This window comes from Helianthus annuus, chromosome 2, assembly GCF_002127325.2.
Source record: "Helianthus annuus cultivar XRQ/B chromosome 2, HanXRQr2.0-SUNRISE, whole genome shotgun sequence".
Lineage (NCBI taxonomy): Eukaryota > Viridiplantae > Streptophyta > Magnoliopsida > Asterales > Asteraceae > Helianthus > Helianthus annuus.
Genome location: NC_035434.2, coordinates 138,446,671 through 138,473,335, shown reverse-complemented (window position 1 = coordinate 138,473,335; position 26,665 = coordinate 138,446,671). Strand labels below are relative to the sequence as shown.

At 39.7% G+C, this 26,665-nt stretch overlaps 1 protein-coding gene across 1 annotated transcript; it reads left to right on the top strand.

Moving 5' to 3' along the window:
• Positions 1-1,162: 1,162 nt before the first annotated feature.
• Positions 1,163-1,864, top strand: LOC110896956. Its single transcript, XM_022143953.1, has 2 exons — positions 1,163-1,562; positions 1,857-1,864. Exons 1-2 carry the CDS (start codon positions 1,163-1,165, stop codon positions 1,862-1,864), a joined length of 408 nt encoding a protein of 135 aa, XP_021999645.1.
• Positions 1,865-26,665: the final 24,801 nt, after the last annotated feature.

Below are 26,665 nucleotides of genomic sequence, written 5' to 3'. Positions count from 1 at the left end.
TTGCTATACTGAATTTTGATACCGTACAAACCAAATGATAACGACCAAATTCCCCCGTCCGCCCCGCCCCGTCGCGGAGTGTGGCCATGAACCCCTAGTTTATCATCAATATAGCGTATGCCTATACCGCACGAAGTATGCATACGCCACATGATTAGGCGTATGGCATTTTCTGGTCGGAGTACAGCTAAATTGGTCTCTCCACTAACCTGGACAACTCAAGTTATACTAGTTTTTCTAGAAAAGCTCCCAACACTTCAATTTTTTAGTTCATAATGAGATATATTGGATCACGTATCTTTGTATAACTTACACAAATGCTATCCAAAATTGAGTGGTGTCCTTACTAATAGCATACAATTATCCTTATATTGTGCATAGTTTGTTAGGCATTTATTTTGTAAATATTATCTCCAAAATAGTAGATTTTTGTATTGCTATACATTGTTATCAATTGAATGTGAATAAACACTTCGGATTATTCTATTCTACATGGTATCATTACCTATCGATCCTCTCCTCCTCTAACCCTAGTGCGGCCACCTCTGCAGCCCCTCTTCTCGGCCCTGTTAGTTGCCGCCGACTGTTTTTTTTTTCCAGTCTCAACAAGACCCTGCCCCTCATTCAACAAGGCCTTGCTCTTTTATCAACAAGGTCCTGCTCCCTTGTTAACAAGACCCTGCTCAATTCCTCTTCCCGATCTCTCTCTCCCCTCTCAATGGCTGCCCCAATACACCCTGCCATGACTATTTCCAACATCAAAAACTTTATCCCCATTACCCTGGAAGTCGAGACTGACCACTATGCCACTTGGTCAGAACTATTCCAAAACTGCTGCAAAGAATATCGAGTTTTTGACCACCTTCAACCTCGTCCCACCGCTGCCACCTCCTCCACAACTGCTGACAAGGCTGCTGACTAGACCGCCGACAAGGCAGCCGAGGCTGCTGCAGAAGCCTTATGGTCCAGATTGGATGCCATCGTCAAACAATGGATTTACGGCACTATTTCAATGGACCTCCTCCACACCATTCTGTCCCCCGGGCAGACCGCTCATCAGGCATGGACCACCCTTGAAAATCCCTTTAAAGATAACAAGAACTCACGGGTTGTTTATTTGCAATAGGAATTCGCCAACGTTCGGTTAGACAACTATCCGAACATGGCAGCCTACTGCAAGGAAGTCAAGCTTCTGTCTGACCAACTCAACAGTGTCGGGTGCCCTGTTGACAACCAACGTCTCGTTCTTCAACTGCTTACGGGTCTCAGCGAGCGGTATGATGGCATCTCCACCATTCTTCAAAACCGTGACCCACTACCAGATTTTAACGAAGCTCGCTCTCGTCTCACTATGGAAGAGAAGAAAAAATCTCACCAAGTTGCCGCCAATGCCACTGTGTCCGCCACTGCCTTGGCGACTTCCACTCAGCCATCATCTGACTCGGCTCCTCCGACCCACACCAACCTTGCTCGATCTTCAGGCAGCCCCAACTCAGGCCCTACCAATAGCCGCAACCGCAGCCGAGGCAGGGGTCGTAACAACCCGGGACGTGGAAACCGAGGTCAGCTCTCCTCCCAATCGTTCTCACTGACATCTTGGACTCAGAACCCTTGGGCTGTCGAATTATTCTATTCTACACTTACCTTTGCTCCCAAGAGTTTTTTTTATTGTATTTAAAAAATTTAACATCATTGTAGTTTTATAAATATTAATATGAGACTATTACATATATTCTTCTATTTAAAACCTCATTTCAAAGTGGAGAAATATACGTTTAAAGATTGAGCATTCTTTATGACACGAAACATTGCTATTTTTATTTTTTTAACTAAATGTGTTGCTATCTTTTTTTTAGTTATGTAATGTTTTTATTTAATATTAATGTAAGTAATGTTTTTTAATGTTTATTTTATGATTACACATGAAAAAAAATTTAAGAAATAACTAAAAAAACAATTATATAATAATTGTTACAAAATGCTCCACATCCACATGATCGCTACACCCCTTAAGATTATATGGAGTCATGGCAGGGCAAGAGGCAAAGCATGCCACATAAGCGTTACGTAGACCTTTAAGGTATTTTCCCTTCACACCACAAAGTGGAAAGGGTGTTGATAGGCAAGGAGAACAATGGTAAAGGGCTAAAAATCAAGTTGGTGATGTTGAAAGAGAGCCTCAACCCTTGTTGAGATCTACACTTGGGGAAGGGGCAATGCCGGGGCAAGGAGGGGACTAGCGGGGTGGAGGGCGTGGTGGAGGGGCTTGCACTCCCCTCTCCATGCCACCAATCTGTGTGGTCTAAGCCATATGAGTGGTTTTCAATTTTCATCTTTGCTTATGTGACGCCGAGGTGTCATCTACTATGCTACACTTTATTTTCATATCCTCACTGCCACTACGAGTGATCAAATACATTGTCAATTTGAAATACATAGAGAAAATGATAAAAGAGAGAGTCAAAATCCACAATTTACGTTAAAATTGGTTAACTTTCCCTTATTATCCTTTGTGGCCATAAATTGAATTTCGTTATAAACTCATGGTTAATAAAATTCAATGATATATAAGGGGGAAGGGGCACCAAGGGTAGTATCCTTGCCCGACCAATCAAATCCCACCATGTCAAAATTCTTAGAAACTACCCTTGAGCCATAAAACACTAGCGTCACCCTAAATAAACTTTGAGATGTGCAAACCATAGCTGGTCAACACCTCCCAAATAAACTTTGACATCGGGAGACGGAAGTTCCCTTCCCGTAGAAATTCAACGTACAACGTCATATACCCAGGTGGAGTATCAAGGGCGGTAGAGTTGGGTGTCGGAAACTGGATTCCCCAATCCGAAGATAACCCAAAGTTTTGAACCAGATTGTGAAGTTCTTCCTCTTTCCAACTTATAACGGCCTGTTCTAGCCTTGGAGGATTCTTTGGCTTGTATTTCCTCTTTCTAGTAGCAGTAGATTTTGGACCGGCAGTCATGTTTAAAGATAGAAGAAAAAAAGAAGAAGATTTGGAGAAGATTTTAGAGAGAAAACGGAGTTCAAAATTTGAAAATAAGAGAGGAAACTGTTGATATGGTGATAACTGTCTCGTATTTATACCCATCGCACTTAATGCGATGGGTAGTGGACCGTCAGGAAGACAGGGAGTCACCCAGTTAGAGGTCGACACGTCAGAGGAAAGAGAAAGAGACGTCGTCTCTTTAGGGCACGTAGCCGTCACGCGCCTAACAGCAGCGAAAAAAGTGCCTGACACCCTGGAAAAGATAACTGCCCACACCTCCGACAAGACAACCACCTCAGACGGAACATCAGTCACATCAGGTGTCATATTCTCCACAGAGATGAAGAGTCAGAAACTTCTCTTAGAAGAAACCTCCAAAACAAGCCATCTCCATGCGTCGTGCGCTATTTCGGCTCACTTTTTGCAAGACATCTTCGTGCGCCGTGCGCTATTTTGGCTCAACTTTGCAAGACATCTTCATGCACCATGCGCTATTTTTGCTCAGATTTTGGAAACTCATCTCATGCGCCATGCGCCATTTCGGCTCAATCTTGCAAGGCAGCTTCATACGCCATGCGCCATTTCAGCTCACCTTTTGAAAAGCCCTCTCCATGCGCCATGCGCTATTTTGGCTCAAGTTTTGGAGATCCTCATCTTGCGCCACACGCCGTTTTGGCTCAAACTCGCTTGTCATTGCCATGCGCTACACGCCATTTCAAGTCAAAACGGCGCGTCATAGAACACGCGCAATAAGATGCAAAAGTCAAACAAAATCAAACAACAAAACCACTACCCTTATGAGTCCAGAATCCCTCCTATACGATAAACTCAACTAGAAGGCACACTGGACTGGGGGAACTTGAAGAGGTATGGTCCCAATTCCATACACACATAGCAGGGACCACACCACTTGCTAGACCATGTGACGAACGATAAGATATACAACACATTTCTAGACATGTGGTTTATTTATTATTTCTCATAAAATAAAAGAACTCGTGTCCTTTTAAATTGGCATGCATTGCAATTTCAAACAACTACTTTTAATCAATATCTTTTATAAACATTTTTGGTTATTTTACAGGTTAAGTTATTTTATAAAGAGTCTTAATTGTAAGAAGTGTAAAAAGGCTTTATAGAGTGACAAGTGTCAAATAACCTAAAATCTAAACCCACTACACCATCACCCAAAACATAAACACCCACTCCCACCCCACCACCACCCAAAAACCTAAACCCTCCACCCCAAATCCCCCCCCCCCCCCCTTTAAAAAAACCAAAAAAAAAAAAAAAAAAAATCCTAAACACCCACCCCATCCCACCACCACCCAAAAACCTAACCCCCCACCCTCTCGACAAATTTATTTATTTATTTATTTTTTTGGGTGGGTGATGGGGGGTGCGGGGTTTAGGTTTTTGAGTGGTGGTGGGTGTTTAGGTTTTTTTTGTGTACTAGGTTTATTTTTAAGAGCCATTGTACACTTTTTATTTTAAGGAGTCTTTGTATTTGATCCTAATCCTATTTTTACATATTATTAATCCTTATGAAAACGCAATAACGTACTTGATGCTATTATTTGAAATCAAATGCCACAAGTTTTGGTCAAAACTTTTTACTAAGTTCTTCTCTTTAAATCTATACTGGGATGTGGTTTAAAGCCCTTAGGGGCTTTATAGTGTCATATCAGAGCCACATCAACGTCATGTCACATAGGGGGCTTTAAAGCCGCTCCCTTTAACTTGCATGCAATGGTTTAAAGCCCCTTTAAAGCTCCCATATTAAACAAAATATAAAAAACAAAAATAAAGAGAAACAAATTGATTGGCTAAAAACAATGGGTCCCACCTGCAGTTGCCATTAGCGCTCATTACTGGGCTAGCGGAGTATCGATGGCGCCCTCCCCCCTTTTGCGAGCACATGATGGGTAGGAGGGCGCTAAGGGGCGTTAACGAGGCTGAGGTGACCAGAGGCGGTATACCACACCCCTTGGTCTAATAAAAGATTCCACTAAATGACATGTGACATTTTCTACATTAATGTAGGTCTTTTCTTATTAATTATTACTAGATGTAAAACCCGTGTAAAAATACGAGTGGTTTTTAGAAAATTTACATACTACATTTTATTAAACAACGAATGACTACACATCACTTTTATAAGCCATTTTGTATCAAAATATGAGAAGATTTCTTAACAATAAAAGTAGAGTTTCTCAACAATACAATGTCGACAATAATCACATAATAAATACAACTAATATACCTGGTTTATTGGAAGATGGTCCTTTATACTTTATACCAAACCGTGGACTTCGTAAAACAAAAGGCATACATATAAATTGCTATAATCCCATCAATCTAAACTTGCACAAAAGATCCACGGTACCTGTTGTAATTCCCTTGTAATTCACTTGTATGAAAAAGACGTTCAAGCTGCTATTTATATCCATATTCAACGTGTTATCATTCCTTTAACTTTAGCATCGGACCTTGTCGTTAGCCTCTTACCTTCTATCTTCGCACATCCTGGCCAGTTTTTGCAATCGCTAAAATCGATGATGATTGACCAGCCTGCAAATATCTACTCAACCTTTTTAAGTTTAGTCCATGCGAATAAGTCAGTTATTAGGTATATAATTGTAAATCCAACATCAGGGGTATTTGAGCATATTCCTTTTTTTTCTTAAGCACAAACAAGTTACAATAACCTATAAATCGAAGCCAAAAAGCCCTATTGCTAGAAAATTATAACACATCTACCCAATTTGAAAGCCTCATTTTAAGAAATGAAACAATCACCAGACTTGTCACTATTAAAAAATAATCAACATATGCAATTATTACACAAAAAGACGACTATTCGAAATTGCTAGTCATACAATGGGAACCACTTTCATGAGACCATACCCCAATAATCATAAAACCACTTTCAAATCTGCTTGCCATGTGCTTCAAATATTGGAAGCAAACGCACAATAAAGTCAAGACGCAACATCAATTAACCAGATAATTGAGAGGCGTGGCATGTAAAGACCTGCTTCTTTTAAGGTATTATAATATAGTATAGGAATATTGGATTTTAATAATGCCAACTATTCGTTGTTGACCGCCAACAGTCTCAACTTCAAAAATAACCACTAGCAGTCCCAAGTATTATTAACATATTGGTCTCCAATGGACCGTGACTAACAGAACCCTAACACCGTTAATCTTCGGTCGCCGGAGAAACGTTTTTGGCCGGAAAACTCATTTTTGGACGGAAAACTCAACATTTTCGTCCCAAACCTCTTTGTAACCTTATTACGGACCTTTAGGAACATTTATCTAGTAAAAGCCCCAATTATTGAAGTCGTTGGAAAAATTCTTTTTTCGCCGGAAAACTCAACATTTTGGCCGGAAAACTTAACATCCTCGTCCCAAACCTCTTTGTAACCTTAGATTGGACCTTTAGAAACGTTTTACTAGCCAAAAACGGTTTTCCAGCGACCGAAGACTAACGGCGTAGGGGTTCTATTAGTCAGGGTCCATTGGTGGCCAATATGTCAATAGTTGGGACTGACAGTGGTTATTTTTGAAGTTGGGACTGTTGGCGGCCAATGGCGAATAGTTGGGATTATTAAAATCCAATATTCCTATAATATAATTAGCGAAACATGAAAGGAGTGCATTTTTACAATGCCGCTGTTGTCTGCATGCTTCAAGTAACTAAACCTTAATAAAGAAATTATAAGTGATTGAAAGAGATGAACCTCATCAAAATCAGCAAATATATATAATTCCATCATAAACCAAATTTGCAAGAATTCCTAAACAAAGTGTTACTAAAAGCCAAAGAAGAGAACGTAATAGTCCTAATTTAAGAAATTTTTGTGAGAGTATCATATTTAAATCATGTTCGTTAACAACTTACCATGGGTGAAAGGCATTGCAAGCTTGCTGCCCTTAATTGTGTTTTGTCATATTCTTTTTCTTAATAAAAATAAAAAATGGGTCAGCAATTGATCATCAATCTAGCAATAAAATCGCACCTTAATTGACCAGAACCTGTATGATTTACATAAGATTAACACTAAAAAAAATGCTACATTAATCAAATCAATAGAAATACATGATTGCATGATTTAGATTAACTTTATCTCGCGGATCCATGTGAGTTCCACAATAAACATTTATGTGGCTTGAGACTTTGGCTTCTTTGGTTGTTCATCTGTGAATAAATAATGTATTTAGGTTCTAAGGAAAGTGAATTTAACGTGTAGTGATTTGAATATGAGAAAAAAACATATATGCCAGCTTGAACAGTTCACATTTTCAACCTTGACTGCATTGCAGGAGTTTTGGGTTGGAATTCAAATGGCTTTGTTGTTGGTGTTGAGACTATTCCGCTTACTTCTTTAAAGTAAGGATAAAAGTTTTTTACATTAGAAGGTTACGCATAAAAATTTGCAGATAGTTACATGTAAAAACGCCAGTACCCAGTAGGCTAACATATGAACAGACAACAATATGCCTATACTATATACAAAAATATCAATATAAAGTTGTACATGACTTTTAGGCATATTATCATATATACATATATCTTTTGAATATTTGTAATAAGTTGTTTATTTTATAACAACACAAACACAACACTGAAGCCACAGGTGAGTGTACCATATAACTAAACCTCACAGCATAACAACTAACTTTTTATTTGGCAGAATGTAAATCTAGTATAAAACTATGAATATACACTAACAGGCCTAGCTGCTATAGTTTAGAAAGGTACAACGAACAAACACAAATTTTTTTATCTGCATTACATTTCAAGATTGATTTATATTTTGACTACGTTCCAAGTTAGAACAAAGCTACGATACGTAATTTAGTGGATTATAAATAACATATTAATATTGTGAATGCATTATGTCCATCGCTTCCGTCAATCGCGTGTCTTAGTGTCAAATGTATTGAAACGTAGCTAACGAGATAGGACAAGACTAGGTATTGAAGTGTAAAATGCATTAGGGTGAAGACTAGATCCGCACGGATCAACAAATGGCCATCCGCATGGATCAGCACACATTTAGGGTTTGGCTAGATCCGCATCAGTAGGTTCGCATGAACCTGCGTGGGTTCGTGTTTAGGGGTTTGCGCGGATGGACTCTTACTATATATAGGATGCTTGTGTCTTGTTCATTTAGAGAACTATGGCTAGAGAGGGGAAACTCTGTCAAATTGGTTTTGTAATTTCATACAATTAATAGAAACCTGTTATAATTAGCTTGTTCTTGTTCAATCCACTCTCGTACTTGGATTCCGCACAAGATACGAGATCATAGCAATCAATTGTACATTCAAGTGCATCGGAATCGATCCTAACACGTTCTTACAAGTGGTATCAGAGCGGGAGATTGTGAGATTCCAGGATTCGGCAGGTTTGACGGAGTTTTGGCCCCGAGATAACCGGTTCAGTGGTATATTATTGATAAGAAAGAAGTAGAAGTAGAATCGACACCGCACAAGTTAATTTAAATTGGTTTCTATTCAATGTTTGAAGTTACATACCCGTGAAACCAGTTGGACAACATCTCCCCTCAGGGAACCAAAGCTTGTCCAAATGAAGACCCCAACACCTCTACATATATAGAGCTAGTACATTCGTACGAACCTAGAGGTGTGGATCTTGCTGATCCGTACGAACCAACATTTGGTCCATTCGTACGAATGGACTATTACATCAAAACACCATTTGGTTCAATACGGATTACAGACAAAACTTTGTCCGTTTTCACACTAATCTAAACAATATTCAACACACGCTCTATCTAGCCTATTCGCACAGTGGCAGACATACGAAATATGCACCAACAGATTCCCCCTTGGCCGTCACTGTCGAATTGTGTCATTGAAAACCTAGAGCCGTGTTTTGAATATTCTGCAACTTAAGTCAGGCATCTTGAAATCTTCAATCAATTACCCCTTGATTGATTATTCGGTTTTGCATTATCTTTGTTATGCACAAATTCCCCCTCAAATGAATCTTCAGATAATTCCCCCTGAAATTAAACTTCAGGTCTTTGTTTGCACAGTTCACAACTACTCCTCTGATATGCTAAACTGTAATCTTCACGAATAACCACCAACTTGAAACTAATAAATGCAGCTTCTCTGTTTCCATCCACATTCAGTTTTTGATATACCATTTCAACACCATCGATCGCGCGTTCCGCCTGCTTGTTCTTTTAATATTCAAAAACCCAACCGGCAATTGATAGAAACTTCGAACACTACGCCAATAACCTTCAAGTTTATGAATACCCACGAAAATCTGAACTCCCGTTTTCCGTGATCACCTTTAAGCACCTTCTGAATGAGTTATCTGTGTAAACGATATTCTCCACAATCAACAAATCTTCATCGGATAATGAATCATCTGGTAATGCATTCAGATCTCAGAAGCATTCATCCACGATCAGATTCACATTCTTCCTCTTCAGTCACGAAGACAGATATATAGTATTCTCCGCTAGTTCCGGCAACAACTTAACCAACAAACATCATCATTCCCCGGCGGTTAGTTCGAAAAACAATTCATCTGCTCGAAGATTAACCATTCTGACACTTTAGCCTATCACATGTCTGTGATATCTTATAAGTATCCACAATACAGTTGCATCTCCTGATGCTAATCCTGCTGACCGACTTGACGAAGACCCGGGACTCAAACCCTAAGACGTCAGTCTGACCCTGATCTGTAGAGTCTGAACTTCCTATGATCATGAATTCACAAATTCGGATCCTGTGTATCTCTAGACAATTCTGAAGTCGGAACCACCCGAATACTGTTGCATCATCACGAATTTCAAAAATGCTGCAATTTCAATATGAAATGTTTATTCCCCCTCATTTTTGCAAATTCTGACGTCTTATCACTGAATTCCCCCTCAAATTAGGCAATCCAATCTTCTCTTATCTCTGAAAAACTTGACTACATCAAAAATATGACATTTTGGTCTCTAGAAGTCAGTTTTTCATCATTGTGGATTTTACTTTATGGCCCATTATTAGTCAGATAACCTAGATGATAATCATTCTACAATAGTATTATAACTACCCCACTAATTTCCACAATCTGTGATCGCATCATCATATCTGTTCTCTGAAGCCCCGGACGATGTCCTAAATAACCTAGCTTGGTTGTTAAAAACTCAAAAAGATTTTCAATCACCAAATTTTTTCTGGAGACTCAGCTCGTCATTGCGATAAAAAATGCCCTTTTTAGGCATTTATTCATTCGTGCGAATGGAGTAGGTCCATCCGTACGAATGGGCTGATTTTGAAACGAATAGACATTAAGAACCAATGTCCATTCGTACGAACCAAGAAGTCGATCAGTACGAACTGAGATGTCGATCCGTATGAATCTGGAATGCTGGTTCGTACGAACCTGTGCATCCGTCCCAAAGAAGCTGATCTTCTCAAGAACATTCCCAATCACATTTTTCGATCCAATATCTTTATTTCTACGAATTTCATGATGAAACTTCACAGGATTGTATGAAAATCAATCACGAACATAATTATGTCTTCAATTTCAAATTTCATCCGTGAATTGACCTTCAATTTGATGTTTATTCGATGTTTAACGTCAAAACCTCCAAAAATCCAAAATTTATGAGCGTAGGTGATTCAGTCAACTGTTAGATCGATTGAATCGGTACCGTAGCTCCGATACCAATTGAGATTCCAGGACCCGGCATGTTTGACGCAATTTTGGCCTCGAGATAACCGGTTCAGTGGTATATTATTGATAAGAAAGAAGTAGAAGTAGAATCGACACCGAACAAGTTAATTTAAATTGGTTTCTATTCAATGTTTGAAGTTACATACCCGTGAAACCAGTTGGACAGCATCTCCCCTCAGGGAACCAAAGCTTGTCTAAATGAAGACCCCAACACCTCTATATATAGAGCTAATACATTCGTACAAACCTAGAGGTGTGGATCTTGCTGATCCGTATGAACCAACATTTGGTCCATTCGTACGAATGGACTCCATTCGTATGAATGGACTATTACATCAAAACACCATTTGGTTTAGTAAGAATTACAGACAAAACCTTGTCCGTTTTCACACTAATCTATACAATATTCAACACACGTTCTATCTAGCCTATTCGCACAGTGGCGGACATACGAAATATGCACCAACAGATTGATTGCAAGGACTGGAGATACAAGAAACAAGAAGATTCAAGCAAATCAGATCAAAATCAGAGCTGAATTTCATCATTTTCTACTCATTCTTCTTTTACACTTCTTTTTCAAGTTTAAAATACAAATTCACGTCGAATCCACGGTTAAAATTGACTGATTTTCAAACATGTTGTTCGAAATCACGTTCTAAACAACCCTTGAAAGTTTCAGAATAAAACTCAAGCTAAAACTTTGAAAAATATTTGAAAACCCATGAAAAACATAGCTGGTAGTTGTGTTTTCATGTGAGCAGGTTCGCACGGGTCTGTTTCTTAGTCAACCCGCACGAATCTAGTTCAGTTAACTCGCATGGATCAACAACCGCAGTCCGCAAGGATCAACTCTGGTCCATCTGTCACACCCCAACCGATGGCGGAATCATCGGGACATGGCACTGAGCGAAACAGATTGTCCAGAAGTTTCCACAACAACCATCATTACTATTCAGTTTAAATAATACGTCCCATGCCGTATCCCAAATAGTAAAATAAATTATTACAGATAACAACTAGTCAAATGACCTGTTTCGACAACTCAGATTCAAATATAAATATAATAATTGTTCAAATGCCTCAAGAGACTCGAGCTGCAAGATCTACAGACAACTATGCTGTAGACGCTTATTCTAAGCTCGCCTTCCTAGCAGATAAGCATCCTAATTGCCTGTCACATACGTTAAAATAAAGTCAATACATAAAATGTAAAGGTGAGCATACAGTCCGTCCGATCGGCTGGGCCGTTCGATCGGCTAGGAGCCTGATCGATCAACAACCTGTTTTGAACGTTCGGCACGACGATTTCTGATATTTCGATTTCGATTGAAGGCGATATGAATACGATAGAATTTCCTATTCAAATTACTTTTAATCCCAACCACTATATCTACGTACAAGCATCTACATCTTGCATTGTCTCTTCTCCACCAATTATCATGATTCGATTTCAATTGAGTTTGATTGAGTTTCGAGTTTCGATTCGATTCGATTGATTACCACACACAGAACACAAGTAAACATGCACAAGTAACACATAAGACACACACACACACACGTAAAATAACACCAAGTTGCATAATTCGAGTTTCGAGTTTGATTATGATTCGATTTGCTTGATTATTGATTGATTTTATCGCATTATTACTTCCTACTATTCACAGTAGTAAAGCGTTTCGCGTCGGTAAGTAAACTTCGATTAATTCGATCACTTCGATTAACAACACTTACTCCACATAATAGTATAATACAACTAACAAAAACATAAAATAAACTAAATTCAGTCAAAGGAGTCAATCTTGACTTGGACTTTGACTTTGACTTTGACATTCGAAAACACGGGGTGTTACAGCCTCCCATTGTTTAGGAAATTTCGTCCCGAAATTAAGCTGAGAGCTGCACAGCACCGTGAATGATTTCACCAATTTCTCGCTTCAGATCTTCACTTAAACAACTGCGGGTACTTAGCCTTCATGTCGCTTTCGAGTTCCCAAGTAAACTCTGCGCATCTTTTGCCTTCCCATCGGACTTTCACGATAGGGATGCGCGAGCGTCTGAGTTGCTTGGTTTGGCGATCCATGATTTCAATAGGCTTTTCCACGAAGTGTAGCGTTTTGTTTACCTGAAGGTCATCGAGAGGTACAACCAGATCATGGTCAGCTAGACACTTTCGGAAGTTTGACACATGGAAAGTTGGGTGGACGTTACTAAGTTCCTTCGGTAGTTCGAGTCTGTAGGAGACTTTTCCGATTCTTTCCAGAATCTTAAAAGGTCCAACATATCGAGGCGCTAGTTTCCCTTTCTTGCCGAATCTGACCACACCCTTCCAAGGTGATACCTTTAGGAGTACGTAGTCGCCAACGTCAAATTCAAGGGGTTTGCATCTTCTATCGGCATAACTTTTCTGTCTATCCCTGGCTTTCGACAAGTTGTCTCGAATCTGGAGGATTTTGTCAGTCGTTTCTTGTAGTAGCTCGGGACTGGTTAGTTGCGAATGACCGATCTCGTGCCACACAATAGGTGAACGACATCTTCTTCCATATAAGGCCTCAAATGGTGCCATTTGTATGCTGGCATGATAGCTGTTGTTGTACGAGAATTCGACTAACGGTAGGTATTTGTTCCAACTACCACCGAAGTCTGTGACACACACGCGGAGCATGTCTTTAAGTGTACGGATCGTTCTTTCAGTCTGTCCGTCGGTTTGAGGATGGAATGCGGTACTTAGGTTAAGCGACGTACCGAGAGCTGCTTGAAACGTTTCCCACAATCGCGAGGTAAACCGAGCATCACGGTCAGAGATGATGTCACGAGGCATACCATGATTACAAATGATCTCGTCGGTGTAGATTCAGACTAGTCGTTCTACCTTGTAGTCTTCCCGTATTGGCAAGAAGTGGGTTGATTTGGTTAGACGGTCAACTATAACCCAAATGTTGTCGTGACCTGGTGGCGTGGGCGGAAGTTTGGTTATGAAATCCATAGCTATACTCTCCCACTTCCATATCGGGATTGGCGGTTGTTCGAGTAAGCCAGAAGGTCGTTGTTGTTTGGCCTTAACTCTTGCACAAGTTAGGCAACTTCCAACATAGAGAGCAATATCCCGTTTCATGCCCGGCCACCAGTACTTGTAACGAAGGTCCTGGTACATTTTATCGGCACCGGGATGAATAGAGTATCGGGATTTGTGGGCTTCATCCATTATAATCTTTCGCAACTCGGTCCGCTTAGGGACCCAAATTCGATCTAGATAGTAGAAGATCCCATTTGCTTTGCTTACAAGCTGAGCTCCATCATGATAGATTCTCTCTTTCTTCAAGGTGCGTTCATTAAAACAAGCATGCTGGGCTTCGCGGATGAGGGTTTCGAGATCATGCTGGGCTTGGGTATTGCGAATACTGAGCAAATAACTCCGTCTGCTGAGCACGTCGGCAACAACATTGGCTTTGCCTGGGTGATAACAAATCTCACAGTCGTAATCGTTAAGATGTTCTACCCATCAGCGTTGACGCATGTTAAGTTCTTTCTGATTAAAGATGTGTTGTAAACTCCTGTGATCGGTGAAGATCGTACACTTGGTACCATATAGGTAGTGTTGCCAAATCTTTAATGCAAAAACAACTGCGCCTAGCTCGAGATCATGGGTCGTGTAGTTCTTCTCGTGGATTTTGAGCTGACGAGATGCGTAAGCTATAACCTTGTCCCGCTGCATGAGAACGCAACCAATACCAAGGTTGGAAGCATCACAATAGACAATGAAATCGCTGTTTCCGTCGGGCAACGTGAGAATAGGAGCATTGCAAAGCATATGCTTAAGGGTTTGAAAGGCAGACTCTTGTTCGGTTCCCCAAACAAAAGGCTTGTCTTTATGGGTAAGGGCGGTAAGCGGCACATCGATCTTCGAGAATCCTTCGATAAATCGTCGATAATAGCCCGCTAGTCCGAGAAAAGAACGGACTTCGGACGGGTTCTTCGGCGTAATCCAGCTCTTAACTGCTTCAATCTTCGCGGGATCGACATGAATACCTTGACTATTAACGATGTGGCCCAGAAACTGAACCTCCTCTAACCAGAATTCGCACTTGGAGAACTTGGCATAGAGTTGATTCCCCTGGAGTAGTTTAAGAATCAAACGTAGATGTTGCGCGTGTTCGGCTTTTGACTTAGAATAGATCAAGACATCGTCGATGAACACGATGACGAAACGGTCTAGAAATGGCTTACACACGCGATTCATCAGATCCATGAAAACCGCGGGTGCGTTGGTTAAACCAAAAGGCATAACAACGAATTCATAATGGCCATAACGAGTTGGAAATGAGGTTTTGGGGATGTCTTCCTCTTGAATGTGCAATTGATGATAGCCTGAACGTAGATCGATCTTCGAGAAACACTTAGCACCTTGCAGCTGATCGACTAAGTCATCGATTCGAGGCAAAGGGTAATGGTTCTTGATGGTTAGCTTATTCAATTCCCGATAATCGATGCACATCCTAAACGACCCATCCTTCTTTTTAACGAAAAGGACTGGCGCGCCCCAAGGAGAGGTGCTCGGGCGAATAAAGCCTTTTTTCAAGTAACTCCTGGAGTTGGTTCGAGAGTTCCCGCATTTCAGATGGAGCGAGTCGATAAGGGGCTTTGGCAATGGGGTTAGCTCCAGGAATGAGGTCGATACGAAATTCGATATCACGACTTGGCGGTAGTCCTGGAAGATCATCAGGGAACACCTGAGGAAATTCACGGACCACTGGAACGTCTTTAACTTCGGCCTTCTTTTTCTTTTCCTTCTCCGCTACTACAATGTTGGCCAAAAAAGCTCTGTATTCCTTGCGGAGATACTTGCTAGCTTGGATGCATGACATGAGCTTGAGACCTTTCGAAGCTGTTTCACCATACACACATAATAGATCACCATTCGCGAGCGAGAATCAAATCATTTTATCGAAACACACAACTTCAGCATGGTTTTCACGAAGAAAGTCCATGCCTACTATGACGTCGAAAGTTCCGAGCTGCATCGGAATAAGGTCGATTGGGAAGATGTGACTGTTGAGCTCGAGAGTACAATCACAGAGAACAGAGTTAACAGCGATAGTTCTTCCAGTAGCGACTTCGACTTCGAATGACGAGGGGAGATAAGAGCGCTTACGACTAAGGAGCTTCTCGAATTCAAACGACACAAAGCAGTTATCGGCTCCAGTATCAAACAAACACGATGCATAAATACCATTCACAAGGAACGTACCATTAACCATGTTGTTGTCAGCCTGGGCTTGACGGGCGTTCATGTTGAAGGTTCTGGCACGGGCTGCTTGTTGCTGCTGCTGAGGCTGCTGCTGCTGCTGGGGTTCTTGTTTCACAACCCTGTTTGGGCACATGTTTGCAAAATGGTTAGGATCACCACATGCAAAGTAGACTCGAGCATTGACTGCGGGTGCTTGAGCTGCGTGTTGGCCTTGAGGGGCTGGGAGTAGAGCTTGATGAGCAGTGGCTTGAACTAGGGCTTGACGAGGACCATAACGACAGTTAGCAGTGAAATGACCGTAAAGATTGCAATGAGCACAGAAACGACAGGCAAGTCCCACCGGATGGTGATGTGAGCATGTCGGGCAGAGCGGGTGGGGACCTGTGTAAGCGCGCTTTGCGGGCGGTGCATTGGTCACTGGTGCTGGTCGATGATGGGACTGTTGCTGAGCTGGTACGGCTTGCAGAGGAGCAGTAGTGGTTGTGACAGCACAGTTCCTGTTGCTGGAGCTGTTGTTGTTGTGCTTCTTCTTGCGACGTGATGACTTGGATGGTTGGGCAATGGTGGTATCGGCGGTCGGTGGAGTAGTAGCCTGATGCAGAGGCTTGGAGGGCTTATCCCAGAAACCAGCTTTTACTCGCTTATCATTGATCTCGGCGGCAAGCAAGTAGGTTTCCTCGATCGATGAGGTTTTCGCGGCGTGAACAAAATCGGCAACACAATCAGGTAGAGCTCGAATGTACTTCTTGATGGCCATGTCTGACGTCTTGACTTGATCGGGACAGATAACGCTATGCTGCTTGAAGCGAGCAGTCAAGGCAGCGTTGTCTCCGTCCTTCTGCTTGATGTTCCAAAACTCGTCCTCCAGCTTTTGGCATTCATGGGGAGGGCATAATTCGTCCATCATGATAGCTTTCAGCTCTTCCCAAGTCAGCTCATAAGCTGCATCATTCCCGCGTTTGTTTCGTTCGGCCATCCACCAGTCTAGAGCTCGGGACTGGAAAACACCGGTCGTATTTAGGGTACGGAGATTTGCAGGACAGCCACTTTGGCGCAGAGTGACTTCAACCGAATCAAACCATTGAAACATGGCGGTAGGGCCATCTTCTCCGGTGAATTCTTTTGGTCCGCATGCCTTGAACTGTTTGAAGCTGAAAACAGTCTTGTTAGCATCTTTAGGAGCTTCGGTTCTCGACTCCTCAGAAGATTTGCTGACGTTTTCATAGACATCGCTCACAGCTTTTGCCACTTGCTTGGCGATGATAGCAGCAAGACGTCTGTCTCTCTTCTCTTGGCGGGTAAGAGGGGTTCGGTGTCCAGATGACGACATGGTCTGCAACAGACATCGTCGTAGGTCTCAGACACATCAAAATCGAATCTCTCCTCACACGTCTACTACTTACCAAAGCTCAGGAACACGTCGAAACATGTATCACATAAACACGTAAGCACATAGTCACAGATTCACGTAGTCACAGAAGCACATAAACACGTAGAGCACAGAAACACATAAACATAGAAGCACATTCCTATTTAATCACAGAGGTAGTCAGAATACAGAAACCTATCATTCAGTTTTGCGTGTCGTTCATGCATTGTGATCGCGTATAGCATATCGAGTGGTATAGTATAGTCGTATAGTATACCGAGTCTAACATAGTGTCGTTTAGATTTGTAGCGACTTGCTAGCGTATTGAGGTAGAAGAGCAATGCGAGTCGCGCATGTTGATCGAAGTGATAGTAAAATCGAATAATTCTCCAGAAATTCAAACACATAAACAGGTAATTACACATGAAGCACATAAAATCGACGAATCATCAGAGTCTGCAGTTGCGGGCTCAAAATCGAAACACATAAATTCGAGAAATAGATTGTCTGCGGCTATTAGACATTGACTTCCCAAATCGATTCGACTATTCACAATAGACTTTTCGTCACATTTCGACTTTCGGGATCGTGTCTCTGCCTCGTTTCTTGGGCATTCAGCACGCGTTCCCTAGGTCATACTTGTGAGTTCAGGTCGTTGGAGTCCGTCGAGGCTTTGGTGAGATAAAATAAAAATTCGGAGCAAGTTGTCAAGGTTAGGGTTTCACCCCTAGCTTAGCAACTTCTTCCTTGTTTTAGAAAAATTAAGGAGATTATTCATCAAAATATAGATTTCACTCCTGATTTGGTATAATTCTCCTCGTTCGTTATTGAAAAATGAGGAAATCATTGATAAATTGATAAAATTAGCATTGACCAAGCAATTCAGTCGAGAGTTTGCGGCTTTCACACCTATTCTCGACTAATTCGCTTGACTCTTTTTGGAAAATTCGAGTGCAGTGATAGCGAAGAACAATAGAATATAGCACTTAAGCTTGGTCTGTTGGTTCCTAACTATAGTCTAGGTCTCTAAGACAGCGACCCGGACTAGGTCGTGTCTAGCCTAATTCCCTATAGTTATGGCTCTGATACCAATCTGTCACACCCCAACCGATGGCGGAATCATCGGGGCATGACACTGAGCGAAACAGATTGTCCAGAAGTTTCCACAACAACCATCATTACTATTCAGTTTAAATAATATGTCCCATACCGTATCCCAAATAGTAAAATAAATTATTACAGATAACAACTAGTCAAATGTCCTGTTCTGACAACTCAGATTCAAATATAAATATAATAATTGTTCAAATGTCTCTAGAGACTCGATCTGCAAGATCTACAGACAACTATGCTCTAGACGCTTATTCTAAGCTCGCCTTCCTAGCAGATAAGCATCCTAATTGCCTGTCACATACGTTAAAATAAAGTCAATACATAAAATGTAAAGGTGAGCATACAAGTTTGATAATATCATATAGAGTTCGAAATAGTTTACGCATAACCAGCATGTACACAGAGGAAAACGAAGCATGTTAATTATCAACATGGATCTATCGATACCAATGACTGCGGGTTGACTGCCCGAGGCAGTTCGCAATACATGATTACCACCGTAATCCATGCAAGTAATTGTCCTTAACAACCCCCGTGTGAACGGGTGCTGAGTCCAAACTATAGTACTATCGTCGTTAAGGCAGGTAGACAGCATTCCACGTGTAAACATAACAACAAGCATTCATTTAGTCACGTAATACATGCAGAACGGTTAGCGTTTTAAATAGTTGAGTAGTGTGTTAGATTGTGGTTTAGATAAGTAACGTATGTAACACCCAAAAGTGCTAAAGCAAAAAGGGATCGAGTATACTCACAGCGATTGATGGATTGAAGGGAGCGCTTGAGAGTAGGGTTAGCCTGAATAGTTCGATAGCATAGCGACGAGTAACGCGTAAAACGAAAACAAGTGTTGGTGGGTCGAACAGCCTGGTCGATCGAACGGTAGGTTCGATCGGACGGGTTGTTCGTTCGGTTTGACAGTCCCTTCGGACAGTCTGTTCGGTCGGCCGGTAGGTTCCATCGGTTGGACTGTTCGAGTGGATTGTTTCTTCCTTTTGAGTAGGATGTGTTTGTGTATGATGGCTTGTCCTTTTGAAGTTTTCGTTGTAGTATTTGAGAACACTGAAGTGTCCTTACCTTTCAGGTCGATCGATCGAACGGGCCGTTCGATTGGCAGGCTTAACCGATCGGTTAGGTACTTCAGTAATAAGTCCTCAGCAGGATGTCACCTGATCAGACAACATGTTCGATCGGGTGGCACTCCAATACGTCGAACGAGTTGGAAATCGATTAAGTGTTGAAGCATAGTATCTCATGATCCGAAGAGTAATTCAACCCAAACCGTAGCTCGATCGAACAACTCTTCGTTCAATACTAGACTTCATGAAATTGTCAAAGTGTGGGGCCACGTGCTAGCCGATCGGCTGGCCTGGTCGATCGGCTGACTTGCCCGATCGCCTGGGCTGTTCGTTCGAACAGCCTGTTCGATCGGTCAGCATCCTGACCTGGTCAGCCTGTTTGTCTAACACTTGGCTGCTCTGATGGTTTGACGTTATATCGAAGTATATTGACAACGAGTTGGACCATGGAACCTTCATTCTTACTCGTTTTCCTTGCTCGGACAGGAATCACCCAAGTCCGGCCGGTGAACGGTTCGGAACGGAGTTTATAGTTTAACCCGAAATCGGTGAACCTCGTAGATAGAATCCGAATCTTGAACCACACAACTATTAGAATGATTAGTGGGTTGGCTCAAGCTCAGTTTCTACCGGTTTGAAGGCATCGAGTGTAAAAGAGTTGAAAGAAAGTTGGAAGATCCTTCTTTCAATCCTTTACACCATGTAATGTTTAGATCTATAACAGATCTTTGTTTATTTATGTGGAAATCGGCTAGATCCAAGTGATTCTTGGTGGATTGAAGCCAAAACATGAAGTTCTTCAAGAACCCATGAGGGCATCATTCTAGAACACTTAGATCTTGATGATTTCACGGTTAAAAGTTAAGATTTGAAAGATAGAAAGGTGTAGGAGTGTGTATTGATCAAGAAAGTACAAGATTTAGGGTGAAATCTTACCGGAATTGAGAGAAATCTGAGAAAAGAAGAGGAGCACGAGCTGGTCGGTCAGAGAGTTTCCAAAAGTGGAAAGAATGACAATGACATGGCTATTTATAGGCTTCCCAAAGAGGAAAGGGCTGGCCGATCGGCCAGGCATCCCGATCGGACAACCTGCTCGATCGGACAGTCCGTCCGATCGGCTGGGCCGTTCGATCGGCTAGGAGCCTGATCGATCAACAACCTGTTTTGAACGTTCGGCGTGACGATTTCTGATATTTCGATTTCGATTGAAGGCGATATGAATACGATAGAATTTCCTATTCAAATTACTTTTAATCCCAACCACTATATCTACGTACAAGCATCTACATCTTGCACTGTCTCTTCTCCACCAATTATCATGATTCAATTTCGATTGAGTTTGATTAAGTTTCGAGTTTCGATTCGATTCGATTCGATTGATTACCACACACAGAACATAAGTAAACATGCACAAGTAACACATAAGACACACACACACGTAAAATAACACCAAGTTGCATAATTCGAGTTTCAAGTTTGATGATGATTCGATTAGGTTGATTATTGATTGATTTTATCGCATTGTTACTTCCTACTATTCACAATCGTAAAGCGTTTCGCGTCGGTAAGTAAACTTCGATTAATTCGATCACTTCGATTAACAACACTTACTCCACATAATACAACTAACAAAAACATAAAATAAACTAAATTCAGTCAAAGGAGTCAATCTTGACTTGGACTTTGACTTTGACTTTGACATTTGAAAACACGGGGTGTTACACCATCCGCGCGGATCAAGATCTTTATATTGTTTTGATTTTCAAAGGTTGTTTGATACATTGTTAATTGTTTGCAGGTGATCCTCAAGTATTTCAAAATCATGGAAGAGGAGTTTTACAACGAATTTTACGATGCTTTCACGTTTGTTACAACATCCACACCTAAGAGCATCTCAATTGCTATTTCTGAAAGTTTGAACTTTGATAATGTGTACGGAATTCATCAAAGACCACCTAAACTTATGAATATAGAAGATTATAACTGGTGGAAAGACAGATTTAAGAGTTGGGTGAAAGCTTATGCTTTTGAAAGTTGGAGTATGTTAAAATTCGGATATACTAAACCTAAAATTGATAATCAAGAAGAAATTCCATTTGAACAGTATGAGGATGACGATAAAAAGGTATTCTCTAACGAACAAAAAATGATTACATTATTACAGCAATCAGTTATGGATGATATTCTTTCGTTAATAAAACGTCAAAATCAATTTGGGAGGCACTAAAAGTTAAAGTTGAAGGTGGAAAATAGATAGTGAAGAACAAAAAATCATTGCTTAAGAAAGAGTTCGATTTGTTTAGTTGTCTAAAGGGTGAGAATGTCCGACAAATGATAGAACGTTTCTGTCATTTGAAACTTGAGCTAGAAAGATTCGATATCAAAAAGGACAAAGAAGAAATCATTGACAAACTCATTGAAGCATTACCACATGAAGAAGATTGGCAAACTTATATCATGATTCTGAAAAATGGTACAAAGTTTGATGAGATAACTTTAGACTTGCTGATTGAAAAGCTGGAAGGACATGAGCTGGAACTTCAAAAACAAAATAAGATGAACAACTCGAATTATCAGCAGAATGTGAATCTTTATTACCGAGGAAGCATGTTATCGAACAATCAATCGTCAAAGATTGGTACTGCTTATAGTGCTAAAAGTTCAAATAATTCACCAAAAGGTAGTTCTTCAAAGAGTGGTTTTAGTTTCTTAAGTTCAAATACCAGGATTCAATCATCTTCAACACCAAACAATTCCAAATCAAATGTGCAACAATGCAACATTGCCAAAGATCTGAAAAATTCTCAGAGTCTAAATGCTGATCCAGCCAAGCAACAGATGATCTTCTTAGCATCAATTCTGGAATCCTATGAAAGTCTAGTGGTGGGTAGAATTGGAAACCCGAACATGACCAAGGAAGATTACGACCAAATAGATTCAGAGGAGATGGAGCTTCGACATCATATGGTGCCTGGCTAGTGTTATCAGAAGGGCTCAGAGATTCATGGAGATTACTGGTAGGCAATGTCCTGGAGGTCCAACAACGAAACTGGGATTTAACAAATCCAAGGTTACTTGCTTCAAATGCAAACAAAAAGGACATTTCAAGAGAGAATGCTCGAATCAGGATGTTGATGAAAGTGTAGATCCATTCCATGATGATTACTACAAAAAAGCAATCTATCATCGCAACAAAGAGCAACCGCCAAAGACTAATCAATCACAAATTGATGAAGGTCCTTCGAAAGAAAAAAAAAGCAAGCTTTGGTGGTGTCCCAAGAAGATGAAGGATTCAACTGGAACAAATATATTCCAAAAGAGGGTAGTGCTTTGGTTACTGAGATACAATACCATCGAGAATAATGAATTACGCGTAGTAGATTGGATGACATGTTTGTAATCTTCAAAGAGGCAAAATAAGCCAAGAGATGGGATGAGCAGAGGAATTGTTACATAGATCCTCAAGGAAATCCTGCAGTGGATCCAAAGAGTATAGATTTTGACGCACTGCTTGCTGTCATTCCTACGCTGCAGAACTTTGTTCAAAGAAGAAAAAAAGATAAAAATTATGTTGGACAAATGGAGAAGCGAATAAAAGAAGTGATGTATGCAAGTCTGGAAAAGTAAACAGAGATTTTGAAGAAGAATGTGGAAAAAACCATTGACGAGAGCCAAGAGAAGATGGTTGAGAATCAGAAGAAGATGGTAGAAGAAGCCATGATGTCAGGAAATACTAAGGTAAAATTCAAACTGAATCTTCTGAGTCGTCAAATCAGGTTAAATCAATGGGTAATAACACTGAAAGTGATGAACAATCTGATAATAAAAATGGTGTGCAGTGCAGGAAAGGCATAGAAATATGCAGTGCCTGTATTGAGAAGGATGACAATTTAAGATCCAGAAACGTTGAATTTACTAAAATTGAAAAGGTTTTTAAAGAAAAATGTAAAGAAATGTTCAAAAAGGAAAATATTTTGAAACAAAAGGAAGAAGAGCTGACACAAAAATGTAATGTTCCGTAAAAAGAAAATGAGATTTTAAAACAAAAGTGTTCAGTAGATTGTAAAAAATGTATTCAAAAAGAAAATGTTGTTCAAGAAATGAAAAAAAGAACATGATGTGATGAAATACTCACAACATAGAACAAAAGAAGCATATGAAAAGGTGAAAAGTCAAACAAAATGTCTTCAAGAAAAAGTTGTGAAATATTCTGAAACGACAAAGTTCCTTGAAGCCAGTTATAAAGGAAAACAATTAGTATTAAATCAGTATATTGATGAAGTTGCTGAATTAAAACGTGAATTGGCTGAAAAGGAAAAGAAAAATAATAAACTACAAAGTTATCATGCTTCTTCATATAATCTTTAGCGTATTTTCAACATTAAACCGAATGATAATGATTCTGCAAAGAGCAAAAAGGGAGTTGGTTCAGAATATCATCAGGTTCCACCACCATTGGAGAAATATTATACTTTCTATGACGATGAGACGGTGGCAAAGGCTTTCGATATGGTTGATTAATTGCCTGAAAACATTGATGTGACTTACTCCAAATCTGATGAGGTTGGTGATTCAGAGGTGCTAAGTAAGGTTGTTCAAAGCGTTTTGAAAGAAGAAAATCAAAATGAATCTACCAAAAATGATAATTCCGAATCACAAGTTGAAGATGAGGAAAGTTTTCATAAAAATTATCTAAAGAATTCAAAATCTGAGACAAATGCGAATGATGATTCCATACGTTTGGCATATTATATGGTTGGATCGGACAAATTATTCTCAGATGATGAAGTTCCGATTCAAAATATGATTTCGGAAAAGATTGATAAAGTTTTTAAATTGGTATAAATCGAAAAATCTGAAATTGAAAAATTTACCGGTAAAGCGAGCAAGAAAGCTTTTTATAACAAACCAAGTTACAAAAAGAAAAACACAAAGGCTGGGTTGGGTTATAAAAAGAGAAAAAATCAAAAGAAAAGATTTGAAAAGACAAAATTTCAGAAAAAAAAACGAACTTTGTTCACGGAACAAGTTCAGAAGAAGAGAAAGAAATCTGATTTAGTCGACAGACTAATGAAGAATTCTATGCTCGAAAGAAACAACATCAACAGGCCAAAGATGTTTCGAAGAAAACATGTTTTAAATGTCAACAAGTTGGACACATTGGTCGCAAATGTCCAAATCTGAAGCCTGTTGATGTTGATAAAAAAAAATTGAGTTTGTTAAACAGAAGTCACCCAAATTTGAGGCAAAACAGATTTGGAAACAAAAGTTTGATATATCAAAGTCAAAACAAATTTGGAAACCAAAAGTTGATTTGTCAAAACAGAACATTCACAATGATTCAAGATTTTATGAAAAGGATGTTTCAAAAGGACAAATTTGGGTGGTAAAGAAACAAAGTACTTCTATAAATGAGAAAAGGAAAATCGATTCAACTAAAAGGTTGAAGTTAAGAATGAAAAAGTTTTGTGAAAAACGACAAATATTTTCCGAAACTGAATGATTCTATATTGTCAAAATACCCAAGGTCAAACAGGCCTGGGTTGCTTTATGCAAGTAATTGAGGCGAGTGTATGTGCAGGGGTTCTAGAGGTCAACCGAAGTTCAACATGATCAACGGAGCAGCCTGGCACAGGAGGAGGATCCTTGTGATTGAAATCAGGGAGTGTATAAAAATAAAAAATAAATAAAAAAATGAAAAATGAAAGAAAAAATGAAAAAAATTGTGTTTGATTTAAATTGTTAAAATCAAAAATTTTAAAAAATTGAAGGAATACGCCAAAATCCTCACGGCTGAAAAAACAAAACATGATAAAACAAGATTGACAAATGGTTTCAAAATGTTAAAATCAGTGTTTTGTTAATCATGGGGGTGTGTGAAAAAAAATAGAGAATGCGAAGCAGAAAATGGATGGCGATTTAAAGCTATCTATATCGGTTTGTCAAATTTTCTTTAAAATGTTTTGGATTTTAGGGGGAGTAAAAATATAAAAAATTCAAAAATATTTGAAAATTTGAAAAAGTACAAAAACATGAAAAAAATTAAAAGAGTTTTGTGTAAAAAGAGGAAATGATTGTACATCAGTAGACAATCACGGCATGCTAAAGAATTGGAAAGATAAAAAGTGATAAACGGTCCCACTGATGATATGCCTGTAGATTTTTACACAAGTAGTAAATTGATTTCGAGATATAAACCTAAATTAAAAACTTACTTAACTTGTGGGGACATCTCTCGGATATATGGACTTAGTACTCCGAAATTTCGTTTGAGAGGTTGCCTGATTCTGAGATATTAGGTCTTTATACTTATTGATATCTGGGGTATTATACCTGATCTTCTGATTTTGCGTCAGCAATGGCCTTGACCTCGTATAATGCTTTTGTGCTTAAAACTTTCCCTCTGCATAAAAATTGAGAAAATATCGAAAGATATATATCAAGTGCAATTGTAAAGAAGATTCCTAAGTGGAACACACCTTAAGTCAAGCCTTCATCTCTTTATCTGAACGAAAGTTCTAACCTGAGCTCTCAAGGACTCGCACTAACCCAGAGACAAATATCATTTAAGTATATTCACCTGTAAGACTGAATCTAGGGAATCTTGATATGGGAGTATATTCTGAGGTGAGACACGCGTTTAAGTTAGTTCTTAAAACACTAATCTCGTATCTTGAATCAATTGAAGTTTGTGTGAAAATTGAAGTGGATCAGCATACTTACAATCTAAGTGAATCGTTTAAACTGAAAGTTTATATAGATCAACGGTGCTTGTGATGTGTCATAAACTGATATGATCCTCTAACGAAAACTCAACAAAAATATGTTTGTAAATATTTCGTTATTGCATTTCATTTCAGGTAAAATCACACAAAAAAAATCAGTGTGTTTTAGCATAAAATTTGAAAGAATTAGAAAGATTATTCCACTTTATGTTTTGCCAACCGATGTTGGAAAGCTGAGTTTCAAAATCTAAGTATGCTGAACATGATTCAGAAAATAACAAGTTCATTAATTTGAAACTTGAGGTTTTTAATGAAAAATAAAAAAAAATAGTTTGTAATTGTCTCCAAGATCATTAATTTGGACTTGGTTGATAATCGGATGAATCAAGGTCATT